The sequence below is a fragment of the Dromiciops gliroides genome, chromosome 1 (genome assembly GCF_019393635.1).
Source record: "Dromiciops gliroides isolate mDroGli1 chromosome 1, mDroGli1.pri, whole genome shotgun sequence".
NCBI lineage: Eukaryota > Metazoa > Chordata > Mammalia > Microbiotheria > Microbiotheriidae > Dromiciops > Dromiciops gliroides.
In genome coordinates this window covers 63,262,412-63,288,574 of record NC_057861.1, presented here as the reverse complement: position 1 = coordinate 63,288,574, position 26,163 = coordinate 63,262,412, and the positions used below count along the sequence as shown (strand labels likewise).

The 26,163-nt window shown below is 41.3% G+C and overlaps 1 protein-coding gene and 1 non-coding gene across 2 annotated transcripts in view; both read right to left on the bottom strand.

The window, feature by feature from the left end:
• Positions 1 to 617: 617 nt before the first annotated feature.
• Positions 618 to 691, bottom strand: TRNAN-GUU. The gene has a single exon. It is a non-coding gene; the product is annotated as a tRNA-Asn (tRNA).
• A 14,723-nt stretch (positions 692 to 15,414) lies between these two features.
• The window catches only part of LOC122745309 (zinc finger protein 25-like), a 69,411-nt gene continuing 58,662 nt past the window's right edge, over positions 15,415 to 26,163 (bottom strand). Inside the window, exons 9-13 of the mRNA XM_043990523.1 lie at positions 25,057 to 25,125; positions 20,683 to 20,878; positions 18,639 to 18,859; positions 17,364 to 17,432; positions 15,415 to 15,609 (exon numbers count right to left, since the gene is read on the bottom strand). Of these exons, the coding sequence (XP_043846458.1) occupies positions 15,415 to 15,609; positions 17,364 to 17,432; positions 18,639 to 18,859; positions 20,683 to 20,878; positions 25,057 to 25,125 (750 nt within the window). The remainder of the gene's footprint in view (positions 15,610 to 17,363; positions 17,433 to 18,638; positions 18,860 to 20,682; positions 20,879 to 25,056; positions 25,126 to 26,163) is intronic.

Here is a 26,163-nt window from a genome sequence, read left to right as displayed (position 1 = left end):
TTGAGCATTCCAAGCCAACAGAGCAAGTCAGAGCAGACGCTTTCTGCAGAGTGAGATGGAGCGGGGCCTGGAAGCGCTTAAACTGGGGTATCGTGTTCCAGCGGCCCATCAGGTCTTGGTGCCACTACTGGCGCTTGTGGATCTTGGGGTTTCCGGGAAGCCCCTGAGCTATAAGCAGGGGAAAGTTCTTGACCTTGGTTGGTCCAGAGGTGGTGATACGATATGGCAATAGTGAAGCCAGTCCGTGGGAAAGTGCGGAGGCATCCTATTGGGAGAATCCCCATGCTCTGATGGACACCAGCCCTCACCAGCCTTCTCTCCGCTGGTGGAAAGGGCGCAAGGCATTCATGGATGGTAGTCACATCCATGGGATGCGAACTCTAGAGAGAAGCCTGTGGGATTATCAGAGGAGAAGGTACAAAAAGCTCCCCAAAGACTTGGTAAACCCTATGAAGCACTCCCACGTTCTCTTTCTCCCATCAGAATTATGTGATCCACATAACTACTGGTTCCTAGAGTGAACTTTACTTTCATACGTACGGTATGCTGGGGGGAGGTGGAGGGGAGAGAGGTTTAGCTTGAACCAGCGGTTTAATTTTCTGTATAGGAAGTAAAAGCGTCCCTGGGTGGGCTTGAACCACCAACCTTTCGGTTAACAGCCGAACGCGCTAACCGATTGCGCCACAGAGACATACCTACGAGCTTGTCTGCTTCAGCCCTAACTATTGGAATGCACTTCTAAAATTAAAACATATTCTTAGGAAATATGAGGAACTACCTAAGCGACCATAGGTGCTCAAGACAAGAACTGCAGGCAGGGCTGTCTTTTATAGTTGGTTTTATAAATGAGTTTCTTGGGAAGCCAAGGGTGGACAACAAGTAAGTGCTTCTGGATATGTTCAAATTCAAAGTCTTCTTACAAGATCAACCAAGCGAGGCGAAGGAGGACGAAGAAGAAAGAGAAGGAGGAGGAGGAAGAGAGAAGAGAGGAGGAGAAGAGGAGGAATCGATGAATGACAGTGCCCACAGGACCAGGAGCTGAAGCCTAGCTCCACCATTTTTTTCTTCAAATTAGCTGAAGTGCCAAGGTCAGATGGAACCTTTGGACCTTCACTGACGTTTATGGAATTGAACTTATCGACCAAAGAAAGAGCCTTGGGGAACCCGATTTTCTGCCTTTTAAACAGCCGTGCCCTTTAAAAAAGTCATCTTAAAGGAACATATATTAAAGGGTTCCTCATTACATGTTAGGGTGTAGTCCAACCTCAGCTTGTGTCTCTCCCACGCTTCCTGACTCCCCACTGACTTCTTGGATCTCTACCAAAATCCTGAAACCAGGGTCCAGCTGGGTTTCCAGGGACTGGGCCCACTCCTTTCCAAAGCCACATCTGAGGAGAAGAGACAGAGTGTTCCCTAAATTCCAGCTGTTCTCCGAATTGAGAGTCAGATTAGAAAGTAGGGTCTGCACGTTAGCCTTAGGGAGGACTAGGGATCTCTGTCCTTCCACCCTCACCAAAAAGGAATATATATATGGACGATGCTGCTGCTAAAATAGTTTTTGCACAATAGATTGGGGGAGGGTGGACGGTAAGGAAACGGAATCATCTGCCCCAAAGTGTGGGAAATAGGAGTGCAGTTGGTGGGGCAATTGGAGAAAAATAAAAGTTTGGGAACAGTGGCTATGGGGAATCCGGTAGGGAGTTGATAGAACCAAAATTAGCGCTGGGCAAGCAGAAAATTCCCCAAGAATACAAACATACTCCTGGGAAGTAATGCACTGTATGCAAAGAGGCTGGATCTTTTGCATTAGAATATAGGGATCAAAACTTAGAATTCTGCCTTTGCTACTTTACAACTTTTGTTACCTTAGGAAAGTCAGAGAACTTTTCTGTGACTAGGTTTCTTCATTTTAAACAGAGGAAGTTGAACTACATGACCCCTAAGCTTTGAATCAATGAAATCAATGTACTCAAACTGACATTTTTTCCTTCTGCTTGGTACTAACTTCTGTTCTGAATACTGTTAAGACTATTTTTCCCCTCCTCACCTCTTTTATTGTAGCACTTTAAAAAAAAATTCCCATTTAAGGGGGCAGCTAGTTGGCCCAGTGGATAGAGCACCTGCCCTAGAGTCAGGAGAACCTGAGTTCAAATCCGATCTCAGACACTTGACACTTACTAGTTGTGTGACCCTGGGCAAGTCATTTAACCCCAATTGCCTCACTAAAAAAAAAAAATTCCCATTTAAACTTGTAGCAACTGGGACATCTTTCTCTCAGTGAGGCCTCTGTATACCAAAGATTCTCTGTGAGTCAGCATACACTCAATACCTGCTCACTAGCCCCTGCTGATGAACCATGCCTCATCTTTTATTTGGTGACTATAAAATAAGAGAATTATTCATGGGATCAGTAGAACAGCGAAGGTCGGTACAAGACTTTTGAGAGAACAGCCCTGCCTGCAGTTCTTGTCTTGGGCACCTATGGTCGCTTAGGTAGTTCCTCATATTTCCTAAGAATATGTTTTAATTTTAGAAGCGCAACTAATTAAGATTAATACTATGTTATGTAAGTGTAACTTTTGGAAGGGCGTATAAACCCATGGATTTTGTAACTCTGGGTCCAACGCCTGGATGACCGGCTTTATTGGGAGACCAAAACCCTCTCAATAAACCTATTGGGTTTGTTGGGGGACTAATCCTCTCTCAATAAACCTATTTGCTTCAGGCTGGCAACTTTGTTGTTTTTGTTCTTCCGTAGGACTTAGAAATTGTCCTGACAATTTGGTGACCCCAATGTGATCCTTCAGTAACTCTGTCATTCGGGTTCTTCTTCTCCAACTTGGGACTTTACTTTAAGCTCGAGCAAAGGGCCTTTTCCCTAAGTCCCTTCCTTCTTGAGGGAGAGAAATCTGGGCACAGATTCTTGCAGGTTCAACCTTCCAGGCTGGTGAGTATCCACAAGCTGCAGGTTGTGATATTCATTTTTTAATTATTATTATTATTATTATTATTATTTAATACCTTCTGATTCTAAATTGATTTTAATTGGATAAAAAAAAGAGGCAGTAATTTATTCTCTGAGTCCCCACAGTTCCATTTATAAGGGAACTTCTGCTTTGTACATGGTGCACTGGAAAAGAGGAAGTTCTCTGTGAAACTGCACAGCACATAATTCTGAGTTAGGAAGAATTTAATGCCTGAGAGGATTAATTACCCCTCAAGGTAGGCTTGGGTGAGAAAGGTAATAAATCTTGTGAATGTGTTTTGAAAGACTGTGTTTGAGAGGTGTGTGTGTTAACCCCAGTGTTTGTTGATGTATTAAGTGAATGTTATGAGGAGGAATTGTCTGTTTTAATGTTGTCTCAATCTGAAGATTTCTCTATTCCAGACACCTTGCCTGAAAAGGTTTGGGCAAAATCTTCCACTGATGTAGGACTACAGCAGTTTCTATCTCTATTGCTACAAAAGGAGGGAAATCACCATCTGTACCACAATATCCACTTTCAAAGGAGGCAATTATTGGTATTACTCCCATAATTGACTCCCTTATTAAACAAGGAATTATTGTTCCATGTAGGTCAGAAGCCAATACTCCTATTCTTCCAGTGAAGAAGCCAAAGCCTGGTGCTGACAGTGAGCCTCTGTATCGATTTGTTCAGGATCTTAGAGCAAATAATGCTTATGTTGTTGCTCTTCACCCTGTTGTGCCTAATCCAGCCACTATTGTGACTGTTATTCCCTGTGATGCCACTTGTTTTTCAGTATTTGATTTATGTGCTGCCTTCTATTCAATTCCTATAAGCCCTGAATCCCAATATCTGTTTGCATTTACCTGGTTAAATCAACAATACACCTGGACTAGATTACCACAAGGTTTTATGAACTCTCCAACCATATTCTCTCAGATTCTGCAGAAAGACTTATCAACTATCACCTTTAAAGGTTCCACTTTGATCCAGTATGTGGATGATTTACTTCTAGCTTCTCCTAATCAAGAAACTTGCTACTATGACAGTTGCCATTTGGTCCAGGAACTGTTTCAGCATGGACATAAGATCTCCAAGTCAAAGGTACAGTGGTGTAAGGAGCAAGTAGAGTATTTGGGGTTTATTTTATCACCAGGAAAAAGAACCATTTCTCCAAAGAGAATACAGGCCCTGCAAAACTTACCAGTCCCCAAGACCAAGAGGCAGGTACGTGCTGTATTGGGGGCTGCTGGTTATTGCCGTTCGTGGATTCCTTCCTTTGGAGAGATTGTGAAACCCCTCACTGCTCTTCTGTTCCTGAGTCTTTGCAGTGGAAGGAACAACATCTAGTAGCTTTGAGGGAACTTGTAAAAGCACCCATGACTGCCCCTGCTCTTGGCTTGCCGGACTATTCAAAGCCCTTTACCCTTTATGTGTATGAAAGGAAGGGGGTAGCTTCAGGGGTACTGACCTAAACTTTTGCATTTTCCCAACTCCCAGTAGTCTGCTTCTCTGCGCAATTAGGCCCAGTTGGGGCAGGTGCTCCACCCTGTTTGAGGGCTGCAGCAGCTGCAGCTTTATTGGTGGAAAAATCTGCAGAGTTAGTTTTAGGAAATCCTTTGGTTGTTCAGTGCTCTCATGAAGTGGAAGCTTTGCTCTTGCATCATCAAACGCAGGGTTTCTCAGACCAGAGACTTGCCAGGTATGAAGTGACTTTATTAGGAAATGAAAATATCACTATCAAAAGATGTAACATCTTGAATCCTTCCACCCTGCTATCTGATCTTCTTTTATCAGGGGAACCCTTACATGACTGTGACACTGTGGTTGAGATGGCGGAAAAATCTCACCAAGATCTCATAGATGTTCCTCTTGAAAATCCTGAGTTAGTCTTATATACTGACGGCTCTTCATTCATGCAGAAGGGACAGAGATTCACTGGGGCTGTTGTGGTTACTGACTATGATGTTTTGTGGTCAGCTTCACTCTCACCAACTTTGAGTGTACAAGCAGCTGAACTTATTGCTCTGACAAAAGCCTGCCACTTGGCAAGGGGAAAGAGTGCTAATATCCATTCTGATTCCCACTATGCTATTGGAATATATCATGCAACAGGTATGTAATGGAAGCAAAGAGATTTCTTAACTTCATCAGGAAAAGAGATTGCCCACTCTGAATTGATCAGAGATTTACTGGAAGCTATTCAGCTACCTAAGATTCTAGCTATAATTCATTGTTCCGCTCATAAAAAAGGAACTGATCCAGTGACTCGAGGAAATGGCAGAGCTGCTGCTGCTGCAAAGACAGCAGCTATTGAAGGTCCTGTTTATGTGATGCCACTTCAAGCTTCTGGGACTGATGATGATGATGCTGGGAGTAAAACTCAGTGGCCAGACCTTATGTATAATGACAAGGAAGTGGACATCTGGAAACAACAGTATAATGCTCAACAGATATCTGAAATTTGGGCAAGTGAGGAAGGCAAGCCTTTTCTTCCAAAGAATTGTTATCACCAGACCTGTCTAGCAGTTCTTGCTGGAGGTCATTATGGTGCACAGGCAATTAGGCAAGCATGGGTGGCTCCTGGGATTACATCAGTAGTTTCTCGTATTACATTAGGATGTGTTGAATGTTTGGCTTTTAACCAGCATGCCTTTAAAAAGGTGGCATATGGTAGTTGCCCCCTAGCATATCTTCCATTTGAATCTTTACAAATTGACTTTATAAACTTACCAAAAGTTGGGCATCTTAAATGCTGTCTGGTACTTATTGATAAATTAACAAGGTGGGTGGAAGCTTTTCCTGCTTCCAAAGCTGATGCAGTTTTTGTGGTTTAAATAATTGTAAGGGAAATTGTTCCCAGATATGGCCCTCCTGCTAAAATTGATTCTGATAAAGGTTCTCATTTTACTGACACAGTTCTTTCTAGAGTTTATGCGAATTTGGGAATTGAACCAAAATTTCATACTCCTTACCATCCTCAATCTTCTGGACAGGTAGAGCATATGAATAAGGAAATTAAGCTTTTAATTGGAAAATTATGCCAAGAAACTCATTTGAAATGGCCTGATGTACTTCCTCTAGCTTTGTTTCATTTCAGGAGTAGACCCAGAGGAGATTGTCATATTTCTCCTTATGAGATGTTGTTTGGACATCCTCCCTTGAAGGCAAGACCATTCGTGCCTGTATATAACTCTACATTGGGAGGGTATTTATCAATAGCTAACTATATAAGAGAATTACCGAGTAGGCTTAAGGAGTTGCAATCAGTTGGAGCTGTGATTCAATCTGGTCCTACTGGTTTTCCTATACATGATTTTCAACCTGGTGACTATGTGTATATTAAGAATTTTACCCATTCTAGTCGACTTCAACCGGCTTGGGAAGGACCTTTTCAAGTTCTTCTAACCACTCCTACCGCAATCAAGGTTGATCAGAAGGACTCGTGGATTCATTGCTCTCACATTAAGCCTGCTCCTTTCTCCTCCTGAAAATGGCCACAAATTTCACTGATACTGCTACTTTTAAAGATCTTGTTGCCCTTTTAGATTAGGAATCAAGGTACTCTCTATATTTTTCTAAATATCTTTGGACTTATATACTTCTGACTGGATTGATTCTGTTGGTATTTTGGGGTTTGTTGATGTTTTGGTATAGATTTATACTACAACTTTTTCAAAGAGTAGGATTTCAGTTACTTCTTTTTTCAGTATGTAATGTGTAACTTTCCTTTTCTGGTTGCTGGATTAACACCTACTTCTTTTCCTGTTCTTAATTGTACTGTGTCTTTACCAGATGTTTATGCGTGTGACTTATCTTTTTGTTCATTTGTATTTCCATGCGTTATTGGTACCCTCAAATATTGTAGACATTCTCCTGATGATATTAGATATTACTCTTGTAATTCCCCCACTGTATCAAATATACATTCTTTGAGTTTTCAGATTTGCTTACTCTATTTTGGTATGATGCAGTGCCCTTCTCTAAAAGGAGGGGGTGATTTAGACACAGAGTTTCCTCTTTTTACGGTTAGAACTAATCTTTCTGAAAAAGACATATCAGTGGTGACAGGAGAAAATCTTGTGAGTTCTATTTTGGAGTGTCTTCAAATTTCTGAGGTTGATTTTCAGTGTACCCTATCATTGTGTCCTCATGATAGTTTGTTTGGTTGCCAGGCTCCTATTGAATGTGGGTTTCATAGACAGATATTGTATTGCAATGAGATCCAACATTCCTCTTTGAATAGGTGGATGCTTTCTGTTCAAAAGTTTCTTGGGTGTTTGGGTACTTTTGTTGGCTTTAATTGTTCATATGTAGTTGTTGGCTATTCTACTCTTGTTTTAAAAGGTGTTGAGCTAGTTTTGACAATTCATGATCTGGTCCCTCATGAGGGGGGATCTCTTGGAGGTGTCTTTCCATTTATGTCACCTGAGGAAACACCTGGGTTAGCATTTCCTTCTTTCTATATTTCATTGACATCCCATGTTCCTTTATAACTTTTTGTGGATCTGTCCCAAGGAGGGATAAATACGATAGAGTTTAATTTTGAATATAAAAATACCACTACTGAGATTACTACTGAGATTAATACCACTACCGAGATTACTACTATTACTGAGATTACTACCAAGATTAATATCACTAATGTCACTACTGAGTCTGATAAGTCAATTATTAAGACTTGTTCTACCAGACCTCCAATTATGCATAAAGGGACACTATCTCTTTATGGATTTTATTACTACTGATGTTCACTTATTTCATGGCACTTTTGTGTTGTATGGGAATTTTTTGGTTTTACAGATCCTAGGATTTCCCCAAATCCTAGACATAGTGAGGCAGTTTCTAATGTAGTTCCTATTGATCCTGCAAACTTGTTTACTTATGCACAATGGGAACCTTATTATGAAGTACAGATTATTGAACAAAGTGATACTACTTCTGTGACACCTAGAGAATATGTGAATGTTGAAATACACACCATTGACTCTGGTGATAGTGATAGTTTAGATAGCAGTGCTGATGATGGCACACATCAGGATATGACCATAGGGGCAACAGCAACTCATGGTACCCCTGTGCTTATAAAGTTTCCTTCAGTGTGGTACGTGAATAATCCCATTTTTATACTATTACTCTTTTTACCACTGACCTTTGGATATTTGGGTGCACCTTGGGAAGGTCCACCTTCCTTTGTACACTATAATGATGTTTGTTTGCCTAGAATGTATTATGGATTATATTGTCATCCTCATTCACCTGCTAGGAAACCTATCCCTAAACCTTTTCATGTTGCTCTTGTTGATATTCCTTTGATAAACATGAAGCAGGTTTGGTGGTTAAACTCCACTAGGTGGCCAAACCAGACTAGAGAAAAGAGTAATACTATAGAGAAGTCTTCTGGAATAACAAATGAATGGATTAAGGATAATCATATAATTAGGCTACATAGTACTATAGAGGGTATAAGTTATACCAGGCTCATCAGATAGGCCCACAAGGATGTTGGATTTGCAAAAAATTCCATCAATACAGTGTTCAGAAATGGTCTGTGGTACCTGTAAGCTTTAAAGACTCTATACTCCCAACAGTAGGACTGAATTTATCTTATTTTGGTCCATTTGCCCCATTTGTCTATGCAAGATGTGATATTAACAGTACTCATAATATTTTAGACTGGAAAACTTCAGTACCTATGAATATTAATCCTTTAGATCAAGTTAGGTTTATGATGAATGATTCAGATTTTTCACATCAATCTTATGTAGTAAAGTCTAGAATACCTCCTTTGACTATTTTACATCCACTTGCAAATTTTACTTTATGTGTGACCAGAGACAGAATTTCCTATACTACTATTAATTTAGGTAAGACTGTGAATTGCAATGACTTTAGAGATTCCACCTGAAGGTAATTTAACCTCTTTTATTTGTGCTGTTACTAGGAATCTAAATTCAAAGAATAACCTTAGTGTAACCTTTGCTACAGTAACATATAATAAGACTACTTTAAATGGAACTAAAATGGCAATCACACCATTACCTTGGGGATTGGTAACTCCCAAACAATTTTTTATCTGTGCTGGACAAGCTTTTTCCTCTCTTCCTGCAGGATGGTATGGTACCTGTGGAATAGATTATCTTATTCCTACTGTAACCCTAAAAAAACATACCAGTAAGTTAGTTAATGTTCAGACCACTAGAAACTTAGGTGCATGGTGGCACAGAAAAAAGAGATCTCATTTTGGGGGAAGTTCTAATCCAGTAGCAGCATATGGAAACAGCCCTGGTTACAAATTTTTATGGGCACTTATTCCCAACATTGGAATTACAACAGTAATAGATTCTGTAAAGGACTTATCCTCTGAATTGGAGAAACTTGCTCAAAATACAGCAGCTGTTACACAACATACTTCTCATGCCCTCTATCAGTTACAGGCTGAACTTGACACTGTTTCTCATATGGTGATGGAAAATAGGTTGGCATTAGATATTTTGACTGCTGCTCAAGGTGGAGCTTGTGCTATCATTAATCAATCTTGTTGTTCTTATGTAAATTATTCAGGAGATATTATCAATGATGTTGAAGAATTACAAAAATTGTTGAATAGTACATTGGAAATAGCTCAGCACACTCATGTCCAAGAGGGTACTATTTCCTGGTGGGATCCTACTTCTTGGTTTTCATGGATAGCTTCATGGTTTAATAATGGAGGTTTTGTTTTTTTTTTTACTGTTTATTTATTTATTTTTTTTAGTGAGGCAATTGGGGTTAAGTGACTTGCCCAGGGTCACACAGCTAGTAAGTGTTAAGTGTCTGAGGCCGGATTTGAACCCAGGTACTCCTGACTCCAGGGCCGGTTCTCTATCCACTGTGCCACCTAGCTGCCCCTAACATTTTTCTTTCTTTCTTTTTTTTTTTTTAAGTGAGGCAATTGGGATTAAGTGACTTGCCCAAGGTCACACAGCTAGTAAGTGTTAAGTGTCTGAGGCTGGATTTGAACTCAGGTACTCCTGACTCCAGGGCCAGTGCTCTATCCACTGTGCCACCTAGCTGCCCCAATAATGGAGGTTTATTGCAATTTATTTTGAAATGGATTTTGATTATTTTGGGAATTCTTATTCTTCTTAAAATAATTGTGCATTGCTGTGCTTCTCAATTTTCTAAATGTTAAAGATATATATTTTGAGTATATTTTTTTAGGCATGAATTCTTCCATGACACTCATCTCTTCCAAGTATACAAGTGCAAATCCTTGCTTTTATCTATGATATCTGGACTTTTTTAGTATTGTCACTGCAATGATCAATAAGGAATCATCCCCTGGGAAGACAGAATCCTCTGAACCAGGCTCTCCTTCTTCTGCCTTCCGTGACCCAGAACCAGTACCTGATGGACCTTCTACCTCCTCAGATGTTGTCATGTGTGATTCAAAGCTACAATGAAGAGTGTGCAGTAAAGAAGCATGTAGAATTGTATTCCAGATACTGTGTTGTAATGGTTGTTAAGGGTTTTATAGAACAGTTGTAAGGTCAGCTAAAATAAAGGGATATGTGACTAGTCTTCCTTGTCCCACTTCTGATAAATGTTATGAGGATGTGGAATTGTTATTAAATGCAGAGCTTGTAGGTATCGAAAGTGTCCAGGTTGGCTTGTGATTGAAAGCTGACACCATTTTGAGTTATCGAGTTAGAGTTAAGTGTCCTTATGTTCCTCCATGTAGAAAATGTTTTAGTCCTTTGTTCTATGGAACTATTAATTATCCTTGTTGTTTTCTTTGTCATTCCCCAGATGTTGAATGAACTTTAGAATTATTTTTGACTAATTTTCTTGTAACTTTAGATTCAATGTTCCCTTACTAACATAAGTTGTACCCATTCACATTATTATGTTTGTAAATTTTGCGCCTCAGTAGGGGAGTGCCCCCTCTGGAATTTTGCACCACCCATAGAAGACTGCCCTCTATGCATTGAATTGTATCCATCTTTTAGATTGTTAATGATCCAAAGGATAAATTTTAGTATTTGTCTTTGGATCAAAGGAGGGATAATGTGAGTGAGATTTTCCCCATCCTTTAGTTAAGAGACTTACCATAATCATAAATGATTTGATTAAGATAATAATCAATATATTAACTGAAAAATTGTAATAAAATAATATCTAAATATAATAAATCACAATTACTTTAAGGTCAAAAGGTTGTCTCTCTTCTGTCTAACTTTCCAATGTCAAGCATTAAGTAATATCACAAGATTCAGTAGTTCGCAATACTATATTTTAGTAACCATGAGTGACATACTTTACTCAAGGAGTTCACACTGCTCACCAGTGGCCTTACAATGACCCACCCTATTGTCATCATAATGCTGACATTTATGGTCACTTAGATAGTTCCTCATATTTCCTAAGAATATGTTTTAATTTTAGAAGCGCAACTAATTAAGAGTAATACTATGTTATATAGGTGTAACTTTTGGAAGGGTATATAAACCCATGGATTTTGTAACTCTGGGTCTAACCCTCTCTCAATAAACCTATTTGCTTCAGGCTGGAAACTTTGTTGTTTTTGTTCTTCAGTCGGACTTAGAAATTTTCCCGACAGTTAAAACATCTCGAGATCATAAAGACTATAATGACATTTGAGGGGACCATTTTCTCACCATTACCACTGCCTCCTGAATCAGCCCACAAACTCTCCAGTTCTCCATTTGAAACTTCTAATTAAAAACTGAGGGTAGAGTTCAGTTGAATGACTCACAACAATGACAAGAGAGTAGAATGGTTTATTAATACTCACATCAAAGTACAGAAATAGAAGACGGCATAGATGGACAGCAGCAGTTCAGTTAGGGATAGAGTCACACAAAGCCTCCCTTGCCCCCACTATCCTACAGAGCAGCATACAACCAGACCAGCAGTGGGATATACTCCCAGTTGGAAGACACAGAGCTTCTGGAAACCTATGTTTACCTAGATTTCATACAAAGGCCCTGCAATGGTAGCTTCAGCATTGCTGGTGGGATGACAGCCAGGGAACCAAGCAACTTGAGCCAAGAGAAAAAGGGAGGTTTGTAAAGATTAGTGGAAAAGCCTATTATTCATGATGAGGAAGGTGGAGTTATATATAACAAGGCTGCAACTCAAAGGAGAGTTTCAGCAGCCATTTCTAACTAGAAATGGGTAAGATTAAGCCTTCAGTCTACCACTGCTGTGTAACAGAAGCCAGACTTAGGACCATGGTCTCATCCAGTTATTCAACAACACAATTTTCTACCACAGACCAGGAAGTTTTAGTTCTCTTGTTCTAGAGAGGATCTAAGGTTGCTTACAGACACCATTGGTGGTTTCCACAAGAACCTACCTCCTACTACCATGGTGTGTGTACTTGTGATATAGCTCAAGGTTGAGAAGGACTTCCTGAAACACAAGTCCTGGCTTTTCTTTTGGTTTTTGTTTTCACAAGATGCCTTGCTTCCAGAACCCTTCAGTGTAGTCCTTACCTTTTCTATCATCACCTGAATCACAATGATCTTTCTTCAGAGTTGAGTCTATTTTTAGCTTCTGATACACTGGGAGACCCTAGTTCTTATACTGAGGGTAGTCAACTAAATGACCTCTTTGTACTGCAAAATGATCTTGGGGGACAAGAAGTGAGGGGATGAGGGGAGATGCAGGCTTATAAACACAAACATTTCTGTAGGCAGTAGGGAAGCAGCAAAGGCTAGTACACAAGGAGAGATTTGAGATAAGTGAGAAGAGGGATACAGAGAAGGAACAATCTACTGGAGAAGATGGGATGGAATGGGAGCTACTGTACATGTAGAAGGGTTTTCATCAGCAAGGAGAGGAGCCCCCTTTTCTTTCTTTTTTGGGGGGCAGGGCAATAAGGGTTAAGTGACTTGCCCAGGGTCACACAGCTAGTAAGTGTCAAGTGTCTGAGGCTGGATTTGAACTCAGATCCTCCCTGAATCCAGGGCCAGTGCTTTATCCACTGTGCCACCTAGCTGCCCCTTGAAGAGCCCCCTTTTCAAGTGAGACTGGAGTGAAGGAAGAGGAGCGGTATATGGGCCATTTGAGGAGTCCAAGAGGGAAGGCAAAGAGGATTTGAAACTCTAAATTTTTAAAAATGAATCTCAAACCGTTTTTACATCTAATTTGATGAAAAAATCCTTAAAAAACAAGTATTTCAAGTGCCAAAAGAAAAAAGAATCCAGCTGGTTCAAAACAGGATCCAAATAGAAGGATGCTCCAGGGGAAAGACAATTGATATAGAGCCAGGGCAGACTGGACAGGGCTGGGGTTCCTGATGGTACTAAAGTTTCATGAAGACTGTATTTCCCAAGACAATGAGTTGGCCTCGGGGTGGTAATTTTCACCATAATAGCCAATTCGGTAATTTCCTCTATTTTGTTGCTGTTGCAAGTGGTCTTCAGAGGCCATATTCCAGGACTGGTCCATTCTATAGTTTGACTGACTGGGCTCCAAATAAGGATTAGAATAGGTGGGAACAACAGTTGCTTGATGATAATTACCATTTGGGAACTCAGATGTCTTCTGCTCTTGTTTATGTAAAGGAGAGAAGGAATCCCAGGACTGGAGGCATCTTGTATTTGCATGAGTGGGATTATTTGTCCAGGAGTTTTGCTGCAAAGTAACTGTGAGCTGGTCAACAGCAGGCAGGGAAACCCCTTGAGTCCTATTGGGGTCAGTTACTGATAGGTCACACATCTGAAAAATAAAGAGGAGGCATCATTATTTGGTCCTTTGACAGAGTTCTTGACACTACTATGTCAATATGGAAAATTTATGTGATAACAGGGCCTATGAATAGGAACAAAGCTGACCAATCATTCCCATTGTCCAGATGAAGACGCTTGGGTCAGGGGTCCTGGGAATATTGTTTGTTTCAAAGAACACCAAAGGGGCTTGGGGAGTTGGGGAAGAATCAGGAAAGGCCTCTTGTAAGAGGTGGCAATTGAACAGAGCCATGAAGTTAGGGAGATAAAATTGACCAGACTGGGAAATGACTGAATGAATGTAGGAGGGGAGGGACATGATATAGAGAGTGGAGAAGAAGGTACTTTAAGGTGGTAGAAGGGGGAGTAATAAGCCAGCGAAAGACATTAAAACGGAAAAGTCAGATAGGTAGGAGAACCAGGAGTAGGCAGTGTCACAGAAGCCCAAGGGGAAGAGGATATCCAGGAAAGAGTGGTCAAGTCCAATCAAGTCAAGATTAGGAGATAACCCTGTGCCCCACACCCACACACCCCACCCCCACCCCTGGTTTTCCAGAGCTAAGGCCCAGCAAGCAAGCTGTGTCCTGATCTTGGCAAGGCAACAATCCTTTGTGATCACCCTCTGGATGATCTTGATGTAGGAGGCAAAAAAGGGGTTTACAGAAAAACCTAAGACCCAAGCTCTAGTTTAGATATGAGCTCTAAAAGGGATTCAGACCCCAGTTAATGGATAACTTCTTCATTAATATAAGTCAGGGCCCAGGTTCTCACATACTCACATAAAGCAGCACCCATAACAAGAACATAAAGAGGTAGATCAAAGAGAATTTAACTATAACAGTGATATACTGACAGGGTACAGAAATTCTACTGATAAATGAAGATATTTTGAAACTATCCATGGGATTCAAAAAGTGACATATGCAGAAAAAGCCAAATTTGTCCCCAGATTCACCTTATGCCATATAAACCCCCAAAACACACCTCCATGGCAAAAGGTACCTGCCTTGGGGGTTGGCTTAGGATCCCAGGAACTCCAAATTAGGATAAGCCCTCCCCTGTACCTCCCTAAGGTGGAGATTATTATAATGAGGCTGATAATCAATTTATCCATACTATAAATATAACTATCTTTTCTTCACCATTGGAGAGAAACCTTTCCACTTTTCTGGTTTTCTCCCTGTGTTCACTCACAGTATTGCAATAAAACTTGGGAAACTGAGTCACTGAGACTTGTAATTCTTTTGGGAAGACTCACAATCAATTGGACCCTAAATTCAATCCCACATCACTTGGCGCCCAACATGGATTCAGGTCCCAGACTCAAAACTATTTTTCCTTTTTTAAAAAAAAAAAAAAATCAGTGGGGTGAGACCTTGCTAGGGTAAGTTTGGCATCTGTCTTTATCTCCTGTACTTGGGTTTTGCTCCTTTGGGAGGCTGGCTTGCCAAATGGATAGTGGGTATTTCTTGTTGATCCAGGATCAGGTAATTTACCCTGAGGGATTTCGCCTTTTTTCTGAAAAGGGAATTGCCCTGTTGGTAAGACCCAGCAGTCTGGGGGATGACCCGGATTGGGTTCTTTGCAGTTAATTAATTGACACCCAAGTGGACACAAGTGCCCAAAGTCAGTAACCTCTGGGAGGTTATGAAGGGGTCGGGAAGTTAGGGCAGTTTGGGGTAAATTTTGACAAATTGGGATAAATCTGACCTTTAAGGTAAAACAGGTGGTGTTGTATTGCAAGGCTGACTGGCCACAGCAACCCCCTCATTCAGCTCTTGGGTTCCCTGGGATGGAGTGTGCATTGTGTTTTTCTCCTCCTTTGCCTCAGAAACCACAGTCACATTGGATGGGCCCCCAAGGGCTGAGGTAGGATTTTTCTCAGGTGCAGTCTTAGCACAACCATCCTTAAAGGGACAAGGAGAGAAAGCATTCTGCATGACCCCCCTTAGGTATATCCTTACAAATTGGGAAAAGGGAAAAGGAGAACAAAAGTGGACATAGGTGAAAAGGAACAAATGACTTATTTGCAAGAGAAAGGAGATTTAAGGTAACAAACCTCCTGATTAGTCTCTACCATACCTTAGAGTGGGCTGTTTGTTTGCTTGTCTGTATGTGGCTGCTAGTCTGCTTGTTGTCTCATACATTTATGTCTTTCAAATGTTGTGATTGTGTTGTAGAATCTGTGGGGAATTTTTGGTTGTACCTCCATAGCCTTTCAGAGCTATGGCCAGGCTCTGAAGGTGGGGGAAGTGAAGTCTCTGACTTTTGGATATCTTTACAGGTGTGTGTCTACTTAAGAGTTTGAATTTGGAATTGGGATGTAACTTCCTTGCTATGCATTCATAGCCTTAAATGAACATTGTAAAAGCTGGTTTGAATATGCTGCTACTTTGAAATCTTTTGTCGTGGAATGGTTAAAAATCAGGAACTATTTGAAACGTGTAAAAGTTTTAAAGAAAAATGATCTCTAGTAAAGCATGACTTGTGGCTTATACTTTACCACCCCCACCCCCACCATATACTCTGCAATCCAGTGACACTGGCCCCCTTTCCATTCCTTGCACAAGAGACTCTATCTCCTCACTATATTTATGCCCTGCCTGGAATGGTCTCCCTCCTCATCCTTGCCTCTCAGATTCCCTGGATTCCTTCAACTCTCAGCTAAAATCCTACCCTTCTGAAGATCTATTGCTTGCCAAGATCCAGTGCTACCAATACAAGATTAATGCTGGTGCCTTCTCTCTGAGATGATCTACAGTTTATTCTCTATCTTTTTTTGGTTGTTGTTCATGTTGTTTGCATGCACATAAGATTATAAACTCCTTGAGGGCATGGACTGTTTTTGCCTTGCCTTGTATTCTAAATGCTTAGCACAGTGTCTGGCACACAGATGCTTAGAAATGCTTATTGAAGGGGCAGCTAGATGGTGCAGTGGATAGAGCACCGGCCCTGGAGTCAGGAGTACCTGAGTTCAAATCCGTCCTCAGACACTTAACATTTACTAGCTGTGTGACCCTGGGCAAGTCACTTAACCCCCATTGCCCCTCAAAAAACAAAAACAAAAACAAAAACAAAAAGACAATGACTAGGTGGCTATGACTCATGTATCCTGAGTTGAAGAGGACATTGCAATATTGTCAGGCTCTCATATGTGCTTTTTTTCCCCCTAGGACCATGCTTCTTCCCCAACCTGGCTTCCCCCACCCCACAACTTCCATCTTTTGGTGTAGGTAGGTCTGAAGCAGGGATTCCAGGTAGGAAAGGATAGAGGAAGACACTGCAATAGGTAGTCCAGATGGGAGGGGAAGAGAGCATGAAAGAGGAAGGAGCTGGTATAAGCAGAAAGAAGGGGAGGGAAACTAGAGACTTATACTTAGATGTAGGAGTGACAGTATTTGGCACCCAATTAGATATGGGAGTTAAAGGTGAGAGAGAAGTCATGGGGGCAGCTAGGTGGAGCAGTGGATAAAGCACCGGCCCTGGATTCAGGAGTTCCTGAGTTCAAATCTGGCCTCAGACACTTAACACCTACTAGCTGTGTGACCCTGGGCAAGTCACTTAACACCATTGCCCCGTAAAAAAAAAAAAATGAGAAGTCATGGATGAACACCAGGAAACCATCAGGCTCGCTTGAGTAATGTTTAGGGAATATACTTACCTGTGCTAACTGAGGTGTCATCATCTGTCCTTTCTTCTTCATTCTCATATTCTGGAACCATTTTTTCACCTGTCAAGGATGCAAGGGCAAATTTGTTTTTTAAATAAAAGCTGATACAAGGATGAGCAAGGTCACAAGGTCAAAGGGGATGGCCAGAATAGGGTAGTGATAATGAGGCAAAATATACATTTTTCTAATATGCATTTTGTAAAATATACATTTTGCTAAGACATATCCCAGAGAGGAAAAATATTGAGTCATGAGCCTACACTGTTCAAGTCCCAAGGGCTTCTCCCCCTCCCCCAAATTCTCTTCCTTTTCCTGCTGAGCTAACAGTTATCTAAAGTTAGATAACAGAACCATGAAATCCCCATCCACAAGTTGTCCCATGGGTTGGGGTACATGTTTAGGAGTGTCGAGAATAATGTGCATCTGGAGTAGCCAGATCAATGGTGAAATGGGGGAGGGAATCTTTGCTTAGTACCCCTAAGATAAGGCTCACTGTGATGAGCATGCTTTGCACAACTTCTCTGGAAGTGTGAGTCCTTTTTTGCAGGATGGTAATACAATGGCTTTCCTGCTTTGCACCAGACCCAGGACTCCTGCCTCAGTTTACCTGTTTCTTACATTCATTTATGATTTCTTGAAATACATCACTGGAAAACCAGGCTTTGATAAAACTCATTGCGATTCAAATGCCTCAACCATGCCTTAAACCCATATCACTTTGCTATGGTAACAAATGAGAAGAAAAATGAAGATCAGGGGTACATGAATCCCTTCTACAATGGGAGTTTAGGATCTGATGGTAACCTAGGTTAGAAGCCCAAGAGTCAAGGAAGTAGGCAGGGACTTAGGGGTATGATGCTAATAAGACAATCAAAGAAAGGCAGAAGACAGAGAAGCAAGGGAAGACAGGATTGTGTCCAAGTCTTAGCTCCTATCCTGGCATACAAATCTTAGTGCTGAAAAGACCCTTTGGGAACCATGTCTAGTCTTCTTGTTTTCAGTTGAGCAAAGCAGAAGCCAAGTGAAAAATCCAGTCATAGAGATAGGATTAGACCCTCTATCTCTGGGCAACCAAACCAGTGTCCTTTTTACTGCCCCCATGATAGGTTATAAAGGGACACTGGCAGCCCCTGTCCTTTGAGACCCTCCAGGAAGATACCCTTTAACAGCTCTCAACTTAAAACAAGCCAAACCAAACCTGGAATTCTCTCTTCTTGGTTCATTGCAAAACTTTGCACCTTGAACCTTTCAGTGTCCCTTCCTCACCTGACTGTGGGTGAGCTCCAGTTTTATGGCTAGCTGTTCCATCTCTGAAGACTCAAGATAGGCATTCTGATTGAAATAATGGTGCAGTTCCTGAAGTTGTGCTTTGCTATAGGCTGTTCTCTTCCTGACCTTATTTTCTTTATCGCATCTCTTAGCAGAGGATTTGGACTTGGGTTCCTTTGTTTCCAAGCATCTGTCAGTTTCACTAGATTTTGATGAGCCTGTAACAAGAAAAGAGCAATAACCATAAAATTGTCTCAAGTCAGACTTCCAGCCATTTTCCCAAAAATTAGTTGAATCTCTATACTGGAGGGAACTTACCCACCATCAAAATCGCCTCTGGTTGGGCAGAAAGGAGACCTTATCATTGAATGCCAGGACAAGACACACTTAATGGGAAATCAGGTAAGGGTAATGTTTGTATTGTTTAATAGAGAATACAAACTAATATTTGCGTGCATTTGAATGCTAAAGTTTGATTGCTAGTATTAAGAAGTCTAATTAGTGTTTCTGTTGCACTAGTTTGCATATAAAGAAAATTTTAAAATCAAATTTTCACTGCACCATATGTGACATGCACCATGTATAACAGCAGGCACATAATACCCTGAACCTGTGTTAGTCACCCTCTGGGAGACCCAACCTATAAGTGCACAGTAAAGAAAGATAACCTAAGGGGGCAGCAAGGTGGTGCAGTGGATAAAGCACTGGCCTTGGATTCAGGAGGACTTGAGTTCAAATCCAGCCTCAGACACTTGACACTTAACTAGCTGTGTGACTCTGGGCAAGTCACTTAACCCTCATTGCCCTGCAAAAAAAAAAAAAAAAAAAGAAAGATAACCTAGGGGTAGCTAGGTGACACGGTGGATAAATCACTAGCCCTGGATTCTGGAGGACCTGAGTTCAAATCAGGCCTTAGACACCTGACACTTACTAGCTGTGTGACCCTGGGTGAGTCATTTAACCTCTATTTGCCTCAGTTTCTTCAGTTGTAAAATGGGTATGATTTAATAGCACCTTCCTCCCAGGGTTGTTGTGAGGATCAAATGAGATAATATTTGTCTAAAAAAAAAAAGTGCACCTAGTACAATGCCTGCCACTATAGAAGGGCTTATTCATTCTCTGTACCTCTGCACCTAGCCCTAGACACTCCGTTTTTTTGCAGATAACATGGTTGTTGATAAGAAAAAAACCTTGTACTGATAATAGAGGGACATTGGTACACAAGACAAGTAGTCCTTTAAGCAACTTCTTTAAGGGGAGAGAGAAAAAAAATCAATAAATGAACAGATATCAGATCAGAAACATTCTGAGAAGGGGCGAATAAAGCTTCACCATACTGCCCCGAGACATGCCTCAAAAGATTAAGAACTGTTTTAGGAAGTTGCCTAGAACAATGGAGATTAAGTGACTTGTCCTGCGTTAACACAACTCATAGGTACCAGAGGCAGGAAGAGGTCTCTATCCACCTTCACCTCACTACCTCATATCAATAAATGTACTCCTCAAAAGAAAGAGAAATAAGCCGACCTGGTGGCTAATGAGATGGAGCAGGGCAGCGGGGAAGAGGAGTGGTATTTGGGCCACTTGAGCCAAGAAGGAAGGCAAAGAGGATTTGAAACTCTAAATTTTTTTAAATGAATCTCAAATTGTTTTTACATCTAATTTGAGAAAAAATCCTTAAAAAAACAAATATTTCAAGTGCCAAAAGAAAAAAAGAATCCAGCTGGTTCAAAACAGGATCCAAATAGGAGGATGCTCCAGGGGAAAGGCAATTGATATAGAGCCAGGGCAGACTGGACAGGGCTGGGGTTCCTGATAGTACTAAAGTTTCATGAAGACTGTATTTCCCAAGACAATGAGTTGGCCTCGGGGTGGTAATTTTCACCATAATAGCCAATTCGGTAATTTCCTCTATTTTGTTGCTGTTGCAAGTGGTCTTCAGAGGCCATATTCCAGGACTGGTCCATTCTATGGTTTGACTGACTGGGCTCCAAATAAGGATTAGAATAGGTGGGAACAACAGTTGCTTGATGATAATTACCATTTGGGAACTCAGATGTCTTCTGCTCTTGTTTATGTAAAGGAGAGAAGGAATCCCAGGACTGGAGGCATCTTGTATTTGCATGAGTGGGATTATTTGTCCAGGAGTTTTGCTGCAAAGTAACTGTGAGCTGGTCAACAGCAGGCAGGGAAACCCCTTGAGTCCTATTGGGGTCAGTTACTGATAGGTCACACATCTGAAAAATAAAGAGGAGGCATCATTATTTGGTCCTTTGACAGAGTTCTTGACACTACTATGTCAATATGGAAAATTTATGTGATAATAGGGCCTATGAATAGGAACAAAGCTGACCAATCATTCCCATTGTCCAGATGAAGACGCTTGGGTCAGGGGTCCTGGGAATATTGTTTGTTTCAATTCAAGGAGCATTTGTTAAACAGTTACCAGGTGTTCAGGATCCAAAAATAAGGCATCCCATCAAGTAGGTGGGAAACAACATATTCAAAGAAAAGGAAATCTCAAAGAACACCAAAGGGGCTTGGGGAGTTGGGGAAGAATCAGGAAAGGCCTCTTGTAAGAGGTGGCAATTAAACAGCCATGAAGTTAGGGAGATAAAGTTGACCAGACTGGGAAATGACTGAATGAATGTAGGAGGGGAGGGACATGATGTAGAGAGTGGGGAAGAAGATACTGTAAGGTGGTAGAAGGGGGAGTAATAAGCCAGCGAAAGACATTAAAAGGGAAGATAGGTAGGAGAACCAGGAGTAGGCAGTGTCACAGAAGCCCAAGGGGAAGAGGATATCCAGGAAAGAGTGGTCAAGTCCAATCAAGTCAAGATTAGGAGATAATCCTGTGGCCCCCCCCACACACACACACCCTACCCCTACCCCTGGTTTTCCAGAGCTAAGGCCCAGCAAGCAAGCTATGTCCTGATCTTGGCAAGGCAACAATCCTTTGTGATCACCCTCTGGATGATCTTGATGTAGGAGGCAAAAATGGGGTTTACAGAAAAACCTAAGACCCAAGCTCTAGTTTAGATATGAGCTCTAAAAGGGATTCAGACCCCAGTTAATGGATAACTTCTTCATTAATATAAGGCAGGGCCTAGGTTCTCACATACCCACATAAAGCAGCACCCATGACAAGAACTTAACTATAACAGTGATATACTGACAGGGTACAGAAATTCTACTGATAAATGAAGATATTTTGAAACTAACCATGGGATTCAAAAAGTGACATGTGCAGAAAAGGCCAAATTTGTCCCCAGATTCACCTTATGCCATGTAAACCCCCAAAACACACCTCCATGGCAAAAGGTACCTGCCTCAGGGGTTGGCTTAGGACCCCAGGAACTCCAAATTAGGATAAGCCCTCCCCTGTACCTCCCTAAGGTGGAGATTATTATATTGAGGCTGATAATATAACTATCTTTTCTTTCACTATTTGAGAGACACCTTTCACTTTTCTGGTTCTCTCCCTGTGTTCACTCACAGTATTGCAACAAAACTTGGGAAACTGAGTCACTGAGTCTTGTAATTCTTTTGGGAGGACTCACAATCAATTTGACCCTAAATTCCATCCCACATCAATCTCACCCTCTGGCAAAATGACCAGGTGTTCAGAGCTGGGATGAGCAAAAAACTTGGATAGTCCTGCAATGAATCAAACTTATAACATTCTTGTTGCCTCATTGGCAGGGCTAGAGCTCACTGGGCAGCCACTAGTATAAGTATTGAGATCTCCCCACACTGCCTCAAGCCTCCCCACTAGGGACAGGGCCCTGGCACATGTATTCTTCTTTACAAGCCATTTTCCTCACTTAGGAAACTTCTCTTTGATTCCTGACAATATATAGAGAAGGGGAAAAAAACCAAATAAGTAAATAAATGCAGAATGCCTATAACTGAGACTAACAAGCAGCTGAGTAAATCACCAGTTACTGGTCTAATAAAATGTCTGTTTGATAGATTATTAACTATGCTAAGAATTAAGTAGGGGGCAGCTAGGTGGTGCAGTGGATAAAGCACTGGCCCTGGATTCAGGAGTTCCTGAGTTCAAATCAGGCCTCAGACACTTGACACTTACTAGCTATGTGACCCTGGGCAAGTCACTTAACCCCCATTGCCCCGCAAAAAAAAAAAAAAAAAAAAAAAAGAATTAAGTGGATGGAAAAAAATTGTCCCAATGACGTCAAGAAAAACTTGTAATACATCTGATGATCCCAAGAGGTTCCCTTTATAAGAACTCTTGTAAACAAGATCTGACACTCAAAGTGGACATCATAAGATCCCACAAACAAAGTGGATAGAGTAACTTGGTCACAGTCAGGATGATCTAAGTTCAAATCTTGCCATGGAAACATTAGGTAACTTTTGGCAAGTTATATAACCTCTGTCTTTCTGAATTTCCTCAATTATAAAATAGGGATAACAGTAACACCTCCTTTACAATGCTGTTTTGAAGTGTTTGGCCCTTAATAGATGCTCATTCCCTTATTCTCTCCTTCAATTAGAAGGTCTATGCAGATGATTCTCAGATTTTTTTTTTTAATTCAACCCCAATCTTTCTCTTGAACTCTACTCACAAATCTCAACTGTCTATTGGGCATCTCAAACTCAATTTCCTGGTAGACAAATTAAACTCAATAATCTCAAAAATTAAACTCCAAAATGAAACTCATTGCTCTCTCCCCCAAACCCTCCTCTATTCTTAACTATTACTGTCTAGGAGGGCACCATCATCCTTCCAGTTACCCAACCTCACAACCTTAGCACCATCCTCAACCATTCCTTCTTTCTTATCCATCCCCCATATCTAAAATTTGATGCCAGGCAACTGTCTTTTTCATCCATTATTCCTCTACCAGCTCTTGTTCCTGACTTTTGGACTTCAAAATCATGCCTTGAGTGGGTACCTTCATCTATTTCCCATAACCTCAACTTTCCAGCTCTCTTTTGTGTGTTTTCTTCCCCCAATAGAAGGTAAGTTCCTTGGGGACAGGTTCCCCTTTTGTTTCCTATATTTATATCCCAAGTGCTTACAGAGCTGGACATATACTCCATAAATGCTTGTTTCCTTCCATCTTCCCTTCCCTCCTTCTACCTTCATAAAATTTCTCATAAACACCCCTACTCTCTTTGGCCAATGTCACCAACCTGCTTTAGGTCTTTATCAACTCACACCTAGAATAGACTGCTGGCTGTTGGTCTCCCTGTCTCAAACATCTCCTCACTCTGGTCCATTCTTCACAAAGCTGTCAAAGTGATTTTCCTCAAATGTAGGTTTCACCATTTCACCCCTCTACTCAGTAAGTTAAAGTGGTCCAGGATAATACAACATCCAACCTTTGGCTTCTTAAGCCCTTAATAACTTAGCCCTTTCCAACTTTGTCTTCTTATACTTTACCACCCCCACCCCCACCATATACTCTGCAATCCAGTGACACTGGCCCCCTTTCCATTCCTTGCACAAGAGACTCTATCTCCTCACTATATTTATGCCCTGCCTGGAATGGTCTCCCTCCTCATCCTTGCCTCTCAGATTCCCTGGATTCCTTCAACTCTCAGCTAAAATCCTACCCTTCTGAAGATCTATTGCTTGCCAAGATCCAGTGCTACCAATACAAGATTAATGCTGGTGCCTTCTCTCTGAGATGATCTACAGTTTATTCTCTATCTTTTTTTGGTTGTTGTTCATGTTGTTTGCATGCACATAAGATTATAAACTCCTTGAGGGCATGGACTGTTTTTGCCTTGCCTTGTATTCTAAATGCTTAGCACAGTGTCTGGCACACAGATGCTTAGAAATGCTTATTGAAGGGGCAGCTAGATGGTGCAGTGGATAGAGCACCGGCCCTGGAGTCAGGAGTACCTGAGTTCAAATCCGTCCTCAGACACTTAACATTTACTAGCTGTGTGACCCTGGGCAAGTCACTTAACCCCCATTGCCCCTCAAAAAACAAAAACAAAAACAAAAACAAAAAGACAATGACTAGGTGGCTATGACTCATGTATCCTGAGTTGAAGAGGACATTGCAATATTGTCAGGCTCTCATATGTGCTTTTTTTCCCCCTAGGACCATGCTTCTTCCCCAACCTGGCTTCCCCCACCCCACAACTTCCATCTTTTGGTGTAGGTAGGTCTGAAGCAGGGATTCCAGGTAGGAAAGGATAGAGGAAGACATTGCAATAGGTAGTCCAGATGGGAGGGGAAGAGAGCATGAAAGAGGAAGGAGCTGGTATAAGCAGAAAGAAGGGGAGGGAGACTAGAGACTTATACTTAGATGTAGGAGTGACAGTATTTGGCACCCAATTAGATATGGGAGTTAAGGGTGAGAGAGGAGTCATGGATGACCCCCAGGAAACCATCAGGTTATTTCTCCCTTGAGTAATGTTTGGGGAATATACTTACCTGTGCTAACTGAGGTGTCATCATCTGTCTTTTCTTCTTCATTCTCATATTCTGGAACCATTTTTTCACCTGTCAAGGATGCAAGGGCAAATTTGTTTTTTAAATAAAAGCTGATACAAGGATGAGCAAGGTCACAAGGTCAAAGGGGATGGCCAGAATAGGGTAGTGATAATGAGGCAAAATATACATTTTTCTAATATGCATTTTGTAAAATATACATTTTGCTAAGACATATCCCAGAGAGGAAAAATATTGAGTCATGAGCCTACACTGTTCAAAAGTCCAAAGGGCTTCTCCCCCTCCCCCAAATTCTCTTCCTTTTCCTGCTGAGCTAACAGTTATCTAAAGTTAGATAACAGAACCATGAAATCCCCATCCACAAGTTGTCCCATGGGTTGGGGTACATGTTTAGGAGTGTCGAGAATAATGTGCATCTGGAGTAGCCAGATCAATGGTGAAATGGGGGAGGGAATCTTTGCTTAGGACCTCTAAGATAAGGCTCACTGTGATGAGCATGCTTTGCACAACTTCTCTGGAAGTGAGTCCTTTTTTGCAGGATGGTAATACAATGGCTTTCCTGCTTTGCACCAGACCTAGGACTCCTGCCTCAGTTTACCTGTTTCTTACATTCATTTATGATTTCTTGAAATACATCACTGGAAAACCAGGCTTTGATAAAACTCATTGCGATTCAAATGCCTCAACCATGCCTTAAACCCAGATCATTTTGCTATGGTAACAAATGAGAAGAAAAATGAAGATCAGGGGTACATGAATCCCTTCTACAATGGGAGTTTAGGATCTGATGGTAACCTAGGTTAGAAGCCCAAGAGTCAAGGAAGTAGGCAGGGACTTAGGGGTATGATGCTAATAAGACAATCAAAGAAAGGCAGAAGACAGAGAAGCAAGGGAAGACAGGATTGTGTCCAAGTCTTAGCTCCTATCCTGGCATACAAATCTTAGTGCTAAAAAGACCCTTTGGGAACAATGTCTAGTCTCCTTGTTTTCAGTTGAGCAAAGCAGAAGCCAAGTGAAAAATCCAGTCATAGAGATAGGATTAGACCCTCTATCTCTGGGCAACCAAACCAGTGTCCTTTTTACTGCCCC